The sequence below is a fragment of the Cryptotermes secundus genome, unplaced genomic scaffold (genome assembly GCF_002891405.2).
Source record: "Cryptotermes secundus unplaced genomic scaffold, Csec_1.0 scaffold507, whole genome shotgun sequence".
Taxonomy (NCBI): domain Eukaryota; kingdom Metazoa; phylum Arthropoda; class Insecta; order Blattodea; family Kalotermitidae; genus Cryptotermes; species Cryptotermes secundus.
In genome coordinates this window covers 568,356-579,775 of record NW_019740660.1, presented here as the reverse complement: position 1 = coordinate 579,775, position 11,420 = coordinate 568,356, and the positions used below count along the sequence as shown (strand labels likewise).

The 11,420-nt window shown below is 42.1% G+C and overlaps 1 protein-coding gene across 3 annotated transcripts in view; it reads right to left on the bottom strand.

The window, feature by feature from the left end:
• Positions 1–5,050: 5,050 nt before the first annotated feature.
• LOC111872475 (obg-like ATPase 1) overlaps positions 5,051–11,420 on the bottom strand; it is a 92,466-nt gene continuing 86,096 nt past the window's right edge. For all 3 annotated transcript variants that reach the window (XM_023866431.2, XM_023866433.2, XM_023866432.2), the window contains 2 exons: positions 7,165–7,287; positions 5,051–5,644 (listed from right to left, as the gene is read on the bottom strand). In XM_023866431.2, the coding sequence (XP_023722199.1) occupies positions 5,534–5,644; positions 7,165–7,287 (234 nt within the window). In that variant the 3' untranslated portion in view covers positions 5,051–5,533. The remainder of the gene's footprint in view (positions 5,645–7,164; positions 7,288–11,420) is intronic.

Here is an 11,420-nt window from a genome sequence, read left to right as displayed (position 1 = left end):
AGATAAAGCCTTCTCAGCAGGGGTGGAAATAGCTTTTCGTAACAGTATGCCCAAACATGAGATGTTAATTTTCTTCACCAGTACAACACATTTCAGTGCTGCCTGGTTTTCAGCATTTGACAACAATCTACAGACGAACAACAGATTATGTTTCTAAGGTAGAACACTCAAGGTCAATCTTATTTGACAAAGTCTGTGCAATGTCTCTGCACCAATTTCTATATCTGTTCATGGTTATTTTAAGATTCCATCAGCATGTATACCATACAGTGTCAAATAGTAGAATGGCATGAACAGTGATTTTGAAAGGATATGGAAGGATGTGCTTTTGGCCTAAGTGAGGTATTATCCTAACACTGGCCGGGTTGGACTGGGGAAGAACAAAATGGGCATCCCTGTCATGATCTGAACTAAGCACATCCTTACTGCAAGGTTACTGTTTTAACCCTAGACCACACTACTTGGTAGCCTCTTCAGGACCCCAGAACCCTATTCATTTTACACCGCTCTAATTGGTTTGCTCTTAGCCACAGGGATTGTCCTTCCTCCCTGGTATCATTATATCAATACCTGTTTTGTCCAGCATCACTTCCTCCTCTACCCTCAAGATGGGGGCTGCATCTTCCCTTGCCAGACCACATGGGGTGGGTAACAGAAGACAGTAACCTTCATGCCTTCTGACCTTTCTTCTGTACAATTTTCTCTGTGCAATGAGTAAATACAGTCTGCTTCAAATGAAAGAGTCTCTGGGTCTTATGTCCATGATGCATTATAGAACGTACTTTCACATAAAATACTATTTGCCTACAAAATGGTTATAAGAAGTCTTGCTCTGAGATCAGAGGAGATATATAAACAGAAAAAAGAGGTAAAAAAATTATGGTCTAGTGCAATGATCAGCAAACAATTTGGGAAGGTGCATAAAGGACGATAAAAGTAATAAATATCTATAACTAAATCCATGGGAACAGAATCCATTATGAGAAGCACAACTACCCAGAAGCAATATTTGATTTCTTAGGCACATGTGATGCTGCAGTTCACAGCATATGATTTAATGTAAAGAGGAGATCCACACAAGGTCAACTGTGATGCAGTGAAAAAGGGAATTTTAAATATGAGGACTGCTTACATTGGGTTTTAAAGTTTTGTATTTTTCATTAATCATCTTACCTGGTATCTATTTTGGCAAGAATATCACTGCATTAATATTCTTCTCACTGCTGCATGCTACTATAGAAGTACTGACTTTCCGTCTGGGTCTTCCTTGTCCTCTGTGGATGCGGCCAGTGTCGGTGACGTTTTGCAGGTACATGCTGCCTCTATCTTCAGGATCAAAGTGAGTAATGTGAGACACGAAACACTCAGCATGTATTTCTGAAATGATGGCAACACTCCCCATATCCACACAGACTACAGACCCAACGGCCCCATCAACAATGAACCACTGTGATAGCCTAAAGTCAGTACTAAAGTAATGTTGATGTATCAGTTTCATCGTTGGTCGATTTCAACTTCCTTACTGGTGAACATTCAGACAAGGATGGTGCTAGCAGAGAAAGGACAATACAATTCCACCTGCAGGAAAACTGAATATTTCAGAAACACAAGTGTTAGCCACCGTATAAAAGTAAAAATGANGATAAAAGAAACCAACAATCAAAAAAACCTCTTCGAACTCATAATACAGGATTCGTACACCCCCACACTGACGTCACAAACACAGGATACATAAACCACACGACACAGCACTCCTTAAGCACACAAGCATCACAACACACAGACAAGCAACATCAACTACCGACAGGTAAGGTTATTGAACCTTAAAAGTATATACACATAAAAACTTATATAATACAATCTAAATAAAACCACAATTTTTATTTACAGACAACACACGTCAACAACATCCCGAAGCAAAAAGATTGGGCCAAGCGGGAAAGAATTCTAGGGATTTTAAGAATTCTTACTTCAAATAACGAAACATATTTTACAGAATTAACGACGAATCAAATAAGAAAGCTACTGTGGTGTGTGAAAAACTTTTAGTGAACCGACACTCTGGGTAATTTTAACTATTTGTAATTATTTTAATGAACTGGAACGTGGCTATCTTGGACAAAATGAAGTTTTGTGTGTTGGTGATTCTTTTTCTACTATAAATGCCTCTGATGATGGCTCCGTGGTGAGCCGAAACATGTAAGGCAGGTGGTGACGAGGTGGAAAACTTAAAAAAGTGTCACATTTGACGGAAGGAACTTGATTGTTAATTGGTTAGTGTGACGGACCAGAATGAAAGACCTTAAACTAAATGTTACAATACTGTTTAGTATAACATGTAAAAGCAATTAGTTAAAAGATATAAACTTACACATAAATAACAGAAAGAGATTAAGGTATAAATTAATTAAGCAGTCAGTTAAGTTGCAGCCTGCTATGTATGCTACAACCCAGTAAAGTGAAGTACATTCATTGTGAAATTTAGAACCACCAAGGATGATAAAATTTTTATTATCCATGTACAGACATTTTCACAGCCAGTTCAACATGGCTTCTCTTTGGTGAAGCATGGAGTCCCAAATTAGAGAGTAACTGCAGGGCAAAAGCATGAGCATAACTTATAATGTTACAACAATTTTGAGAAGTGGATAAGAATAATGGTCTTATAATGCCTCTAAGCAAAGCAATTCTATGTTTAAATCAGAACGTTCTGATCAGGAAGTAGTGTACTCTTCAGAACATCTGATCCCATGACCAACATTCCAGACTGGCACAATGCTTCGCCAGGATATACATATAGAATTTCAAATTCTACAACCGAAATGGTTTATAACATAGCAAACATATCACTGAACCATACTTGTGACATGACCAAATATTAAATGCACAGTTTTTCTAACTTGATCTTCTGGATTGGTATACAGTGAAGTTCTATAGGTGAATACCAAAATTCTACAGGAACCTGTCTTTGCCAGAGCAGTCTTTCTCAGGTCCTAGTCCCTTGAGACTCGTGACCATATTGTACTGTCTCAGATTTGAGACTTCCCTTTTTGTTGCCTCATATGACTCACAGGGTCACGGTGGAAGTATTTGATCCCGTCTTCACATGGGTTTAGAGGAACCTGTCATTTCCATACTCAGAGAATATATAGCATCTGCATTGAATGTCTGAATGTGTACACTGAACAAACCAGACATTCAAACATGAATGAATACAAATAACATAGCAGCAGTGGTAGAGTACAGCATGAACCTGGATCACTGTATCATGCTCAGCACATTAATGCCATACCCTCATATTGGGGTGGGAGGAACATGGTAGTGTAGGTGGTGGAGACATTATGCTACAAGCGGAAAGGTCTCAGGTTTGATTCCCAATCAGGTCATTGGATTTCTCAATTGACCTATTTCTTCCAGCTGCACTATGGCCCTGGGGTCAACTCAGCCTCTAACAAAAATGAGTACCAGGAATCTTCCTGGGGTTAAAGAGCGGTTGGAGCGTAAGGCTAACAATATCACTGTCATCTATCAGCCAACTGCATAGAAAATGTGGGAGCCTTGACGTGTCAGAACCCTATGGGCCTCCAAGGCCTATTACAGGGATAGATTTACCTTTAATTTAACCCCATACTGGGAACTTACTTCCTGGGACAGCCATTTTTTCATTAAAACTGAATTTTTAACTGACTGCATTTGAAACTGAAACAGGTGAGAACATGTGAAAAACAGTTGATATCATTATGTTTCAGTTCTTTCTTTTTAGTAGGTTATTTTATGACATTTTCAGAACTGAGACTCCTATAGCGTCAAATGGTAGGATGAATAATGAATGGAAAAGGATGTGGAAGGAAGTGACCGTGGCTTAATTTGAAGTACACCACCAGTGCGAAGGGATTATAAGGAGGACAAGTGAAGCAGGAATAGTTCAGTTTGAAGGGAGCCACTGTTCAGACAGGACATGATCCTGGAAACCGAGGAATAGCCATTGTTAGGAGCTGTTACCAGGTAACTATACTAGTGAAGATACTGAGGACTAGGAAAGACTGAGCGTGTGCTCTAATGAACTGTAAAATATAGTCATGAGTCGTGAGTGTATAACTGGTTAATAAATCCAACTCCGTGGTTCTAGTTTGCAAGCGAACTATATCGACCGAGCAACTGCTGTGTTGGGAATCGTGGACTCAGTGTGACGAGATAACACACGTGTTGACAGTAAACATTTTTCCATGGTGACGCAACAGCAGAGAAGCTGTGTTAGGCAACACTTCCCCACTGTGACATGACAGCGGACGCTGCTGCCGCTGCTATTGCAGCAGGCAACAGTATAAGAAGTCAGTTGAGGACCGAGCGTGGCAGTGTGTGTTGAGAGAAGCCAGTGGAAGCCGTATGGAGAGCAGAGCAGTTCTACAGTCTAGTGAGAGTTGTTAATATGAAAGAATCGACTGTGAAACGACTTGTTCAACATTTTGTGTTATAGTTACATTTAACTGTAGTTATGGCGTTGAGTAATAAATTGACGTCGCAAAAGAATACTCTTTGAGGTTTTGTTTCATAACATGCCGCTTGTCGGCGAAGTTAGTGCCAACTTTAGTGGACAGCGAGTGTTGCGTGGTCAGTGCAACGAATCCCCATGGCCATTAATTTCGCTTTTCTAGACCGGAATCGGTATTTCCTTGAAATAGCTCCTCAATTATCCTAATGAGGCTGAGTGGACCTTGTTCCAGACCCACTACTTCTCAGAAATTCTGGTAGCGACGGGAATCGAACCCGGAACCTCTGGATCTGCAACCAGGAACTCTGACCACTAGACCACAGAGGCAGTCTACCAACATCCAACCCAAGAGTCACTCATACATGTGACAATACTTTAAGAAGAGTGACATCAAACAATTATAGCTTACTTAATTTCTGATCTTAATGTTCTAATCAGAAGCATGTCTCTTTATGTGCATTTCACGAACTGTACATCATTCAGTTCTGTGTGTGAGAAGTTCAAACTGAGGATGGCTTCATATCATGATTTATATACATCTTGCAATATGGAACTGTATATTGCATCACCCAGACAGTTTTATTTGTAGGACTACCCTCCTGATAAAGAGCAGTTTTTCATAGCTTAAACCCTGAAGATGGAGGCAGCATGTTCCATGCACAGGAACACAACACAGTGACACAACACAGAAGATCACAATCTGAACATTAAAAACCATAAAAACCTGACAATTTATACAATTTTTGCATTTGTAATTCAGAACTCTATGGCGAAGGCCTTATAGAGAATCACAAAACACTGTCCCATTAACAAGAAATATATATTTTAGAACTGGAAGTGTACATAAGAGAGCCATGTACATATATAAGCTTACATGTAGCATCTAAAGAGAGATTTTCCTGTTTCTTGTGAATGGGAACTGTTTTGGCAATTGTGAAGGGTGGGCCAAATCGTCCTTGTTTACAGCTCTGTGCTGCAGTAGGAGAAGAGGACAAGATTCACATAAAGATGCACCAGCATCACCAGCATCACCGCTTGCCATCACTTCTTCTTTGCATCCTTAAGTCCTGCCCCAGCATTAAACTTGAAGAATATGATGTCCCCGTCCTCAACAGTGTAGTTTCGACCTTGCTGTCGGTATTTCCCTGCAGCCTGAAATCATATACAGATTATTATAGTTCACCATGGTGGCCTGGGTTTCATCCCCGGTCAGGTTATGTGTGATTTGTGGTGGCCAAAGTGGCAATGGAGTATCTTTCTTCTGAGTACTTCAGTTTGCCCTGCCAATTTTCATTTCACTAACTGCCCCACTCTCAGGACCTATCATCCAGGGCTGGTACAATAGGCCAAATAGTGGCCAATGTACTGAGTGGAGTCTCACCACAAAAGAAGAAGAAGAAGAAGAAGAAGAAGAGGAGGAGGAAGAAGAAGGAGAAGAATGAGTAGGAGGAGGAGGAGAATCACCCTGGGAATCTGAGTTTGATTTCTGATAAAATGAGATTTTTCTTTTCTACACAGCATCCAGACCGGATGTGAGGTCCACTGAGTCACCCGTCTCGTAGGTCTCATGGCCACTTATTCTGTGGGGAAAGTGCTGGGGAGAGAGACTGACCACTCACCTCCAGCAGTGACTGATCATTGTAATTATATTTGGTGAGGGTGACAAATTATCAACCTCCTAATTACATTGTTTTCTCTAGCCTCCCATTATATTATTCCCCTTAGCACCTGTTCTTGCCTTGATGTGAGAACACAAGTCTGACATCCATACAAAAGAACAGGCAAACTTACGATGTTGTATGTTTTAATTGTGGCATTTTTAGATACCAGATAGGATGACACAAATATTATGAACTGAATGATAGCAAGCATTTCCTGAATTTAACGTTCTCTTAATTTTTTCACGAATGAAATTTTGATTATTGGCACTGTTCCCAAATATTTGAACTGTGCTACTGTTTGAAAGGATCTGTTAGATATGTATCTTTATATTGCAACGTTGTCCTGCATTCTGGTGACAAGAAAACAGTAGTGACATTTAGTAACAGGAACCTAGTCATTAAGAGGAAACAAGGAATGAAGAAAGTCACTGGAAATGGTAATTTTTCCACCTGTTACAGACTGAAGCTTTAACCCTTTCAGACTCAGAGCTGTGTGGTTCATGGAAGAAAGAAGAAAACATGGGGAAATGTGAAGGAGACATGTGGCAGCGTAGTTGGTTAAGACACTACGCTACAAGTTGGAAGGCTGTGGGTTTGATTCGCGATGACATCATGAATTTTTTGATTGATCAAATCCTCCCAGGAGCACTATGGCCCTGAGATCGACTCAGCCTCTAAACAAAAGGAGTATCAGGAATCTTCCTGGGTGTAAAGGGTGGCCAGCACGTAAGGCTCACAACCTCACCATCATCTGTGAGCTGATTGTCCAAAAGATGTGGGAACCTTGACATCTCACAACCCTATGGGCCTCCACAGCCTGTTACAGGGATAGCTTTACCTTTTAGCATTTAAATGTGGAAAAGGTAGAGGAAGTGATAAGGAAGGGAAGAGGTAAGAAGAGAATGGAAGGAAGATGAGAAGAGACTGAGAGGAACATGAAGACAAATGTCAGCTCTGTACCTGTGTCTGAAAGCACCATGCAACAGGTCTATGCTCTGCGTGGCTACTTACTTTGACAGCTGTCTCTGATCCTTCTTCTTTGAAGTCCTCAAACTTCATCACCTCTGCCATTATGAAGCCCTTCTCCATATCTGTATGAATCCTTCCAGCAGCTTGAGGAGCCTTAGTACCTTTCTGAAACAAGACCCACCACTAAGTGTCCTCAAGACAGGTCAAATAACTGAGAATTACAGTCGGGAGTTTAGGGCAGTTCTAGGTTGAAATCTTGGACAGGAGAACATGTGTCCTGATGTTTTCTGTGGTTTTCATACATCCATCCAAACAAATTCTCGGACAGTACGTCAAATGACATTAACAACAGCTTGCAATCCGAGATACTGACTGTACTGTTAAATAATCCAACAGTAAATAATATTAGAGCCTTCTCGGATGGAGGGTGTTTGAGAAGAGGGTGCTTAGGAGAATATTTGGACTGAACAGTTACATAAAGTGATAGGAGGTTGGAGAAAACTGCATAATAAGGAGCTTCGTAACTTGTACTCTTCTCCAAGTACAGTTAGAATGATCAAGTCAAGGAGGATGAGGTGGGCAGGGCATATAGCACAAATTGGAGAGGATTGCATATAGGACATTGGTGGGAAAACCGAATGGAAATAAACCAGTAGGATGACCAAGACAAGGGTGCAACAATATTAAAATGGATCTTAGAGAGATAGGATGGAGTGGTATGGATTAGATCGATCTGGCTCAGGATAGGGACCAGTGGAGGGCTCTTGTGAACATGATAATGAACCTTCGGGTTCCATGAATTGCTGTGAAGTTCTTGAGTGGCTGCATAACTGGCGTCTTCTCAAGGAGGGCTCAGCTCCATGAAGTACATTTCTCTGAAATGCTATTAATTTCTACCATACCACACTGCTTCACATGTGACAACGTACAACCCCAACCCTTTCAGTTCAGATCTCAAAATTCGCCCTATATGACCAGTCTGTATGAGGTTTAAGTGATATTGTTTCCTGGGTAGACAGATATTCAAACACCACACTGAAGTTACTATGGTGACTATGGCACAGCCTAGCCGACTGGGTAACGAGTTCGATTCCCCAACAGGGGCAAGAAATTTCTCTCTTCTTCACGACAACACAGATTACGGGGCCCACAGAGCCTCCTATACAGTGGATACTGGGGAGGGGGGGCATGACGCTGACTACTCCCCCCTCTTACAGTGTTGAGGCTAAAACTGCATGGGCTTTTGTGTTTTATTTAACGACGTCTATCAGTAGCTAGACTACACAGCGTCAGATGGTAGGGTGATACAAGTATAGTAAAGGATCTGTGCTGCTGAATCGGAGTATTAGCCTGGCGCAGGCGTATCGGCCGAGATTCGAACCGACAGCTTCCCGGAAACAAATCTTAAACGTCGCCGCTTGAGCCAATTCGCTGTGCTGAGGCTATGAATGCGTGGAACTATATTTCAACTCCACCATACGTCCTTATAGAGTGGTGATTAATTAAGAACTTCATCACTCAGTTCAGTAGTGCAGTGTAGTTACCTAACGCGATCGCGGTTGACAGAATTTGCAGTTGGGAATAAAACGATAATGCAGCACACTGTTTTACTTCCACTGTTTCTATGAAGTTGGATCTCTCTCCCATAGATGGCACAACAGTGACGTTTGTAGTCCTCCGACCTTGTTGACGTCATGGCCTGTTTGCAGGTGGTTTCTGTGGGAGGTCCTAAGGGACGATGGAGGATCACTCTTCGTGACATTAACGCCACTTGGGTTCACGACCACGACCAAACTATAACCCAACTACCATAACTCCGTGCCAATGATGTGTTACGTGAAGATAAAACATATTATGTAAAAATATGGCATATTGGCAAGTGCTGTAACATCGTGTAATGTTATTGAGCGTTACGGACGTTTCGGATCAACCTTCTGCTTCCATGTTGAGGGCAGAAGAGTAAGAAGGCGTGGGAAGAACTGACGGATATAGAGAAAGGAGGAACCATGGCCTCGAGAGAACAAATAGCCGTAAAAAAGTGTACCATTTTCTTCACGCTAGTTGTAACCTGAAGACGGAAGCAGAGGTTCCTTCGAACCGCTGGTAACTATCTAGGGATTTACAACACGACGTACACCTGCTTCGTATTTCGTAGCTACCGGTTCCAATCTCGACTGAGATTGGCCGAGATTTCTCGAAGTTTTCCTCAGCCCTCCCGGGCCGTATATAAAATTAAAGCCGTAGAGGGCGTCTGGGTGAGAAGCGCAGTAGACAATTGATTTATTAGTATTAGCTTCTGGGATGTGACGCCGGGTAGTCCGGTAGAAACTCATGAACGTCTCCATCTTCAGGGTCGAAGATATGCGAAACCAGCAACGCGCAAGAAGCAAGCAACAAGCTGAAATGACTCAGAAGATGGAGATATATGTTCCTCCGAAACGTCGGCGAATATCTACTGTATTAAATGCCGTGACGTCACAGAAGACAGTATTCTTCGCTTTCACGGCTGTGAAAACCTCAGATCCAATATAACAAAGGAATTAATTAGATCTGCCTTTTTCATGTATTTACTATTTTAAGATGCTTTATCAACTGCGACGTTACACAGACTCGGACGTATTATGTACAGTAAACCCTCGCTAATTCGGAGTAATTGGGGGGAGGGAGAGGTCATCTGGGCTAATGTAGAGAAAGTACCCCCAAAAGGGAAAAAAAAAATCCTTAGAACACAAATAAATGGAAAATTGAATGCTATAAGTAGTGCTGATGACAATAAATAAAAATATATCACTGTAGCGCCTTCAGTTAAGAACTACAAAAAAGACAGTAAATTTATTCATCTACAGAAGACTCAGAAGTTGTACTTGTTTTGAACGTAATAATGCAGATTAGAAGAAAATGCCAAAAGTTGTCTGAAGAGATACGCGACTCCTCTGCCTTTCTAAATATCATCTGTCTTTTATTAATGTATGTACTCGACTGTCAGGGAGCACGCGGTAGCGTAGTTGGTTGAGGCACTATGCTACAAGCCGGAAGGTCGCGGGTTCAAGTCCCGATGAGGTCATTGGATTTTTTCAATTGACCTAAACCTTCCAGCCGCATATGGCCCTGGGGTCGATTCAGCCTCTAACAGAAATGAGTAACAGGAATTCATTAAATAATTTTCCTGGGCAGTAAAGCGCGGCCGGCGCGTAACAACCTTACCGCCATCTTTGAGCCGATTGTCTATATAACGTGGGAGCCTCGACGTCTCACAACCCTATGGGCCTTCACGGTCTGTTACAGGGATAGCTTACTTACTCAACTGTGAACAGTATTTTGAATTTTTAATATTTCGATCCGGATTAGCGAGGGTTTGCTGTATATGTAAGCACCTGTTTACTTCCTGCGGATGACCTGCCGATGCTGTCAGTATCTATACTACGCCTGTACAGGATTTGGAGGAAGTGGTTGTGGCCTAATAAAGGCAAGGCTATCTCTTGGCTGCATTAATTAGATACCACTCCATGAAGACGGCTGGGGAAGTGGTGGTATAGTTCCACTATTCTTAACCTCGGCACTATAGTCCATTCGCGGAGACGAGACAGTTAGCGTAAACACAGCAAGCCCCACGTCGCCACAGCTGACAGCAAGGAGTGGACAAAGCGCGCGGTTACTTCAGTGTACTCACTGCATTCGGACGCACGTTAACCTGCATTCAGACTGAAGAGTGAACTTTGGACGCCCTTGCAATGATACACGCATCACGTGATCGCTGCATGATTTCATTCATAGAGCGAAGGAGATACCGCGTGCATTTGTTTACGAGGACTCTCTTGTCTCCGCGAATGGACTACAGATGAAGGTGAGTGGTCAGCTTTGCGCCCCTGCCGCTCTACCCACGTGGAAACAGCCTCAGTACCCTTCGAGTATCCCGTAATTTATATGGCGGGGCTGAGGAAATTCACGCTCAGTCAGGATTGTCACTGTTCCAGCGGATTAAAACTGAGAACCTCCTGTATACAAGTTACCGCTATGCTAATCTGCTTCATGAAGATGGTGTTAAATAAACACAAAAACAAGTAAATACAAATTCGGATGGAGACTACTTGATTTCCCCGTGACCAGATTGGTACTAGAGGAACATAAAAGAGCCATAACGATTTCAAGATATATGGATGCTTTCCTCCACGACCCCAAGTGCATTACTGGGGCACACTGCGAACATGGCAGACATCCCCCAGTTTACAACACTGGTTCAGTCTTGAAATTACAACTGATATGACGCTGCTTCGTCTGATCCATCCTGAACTCTGTTG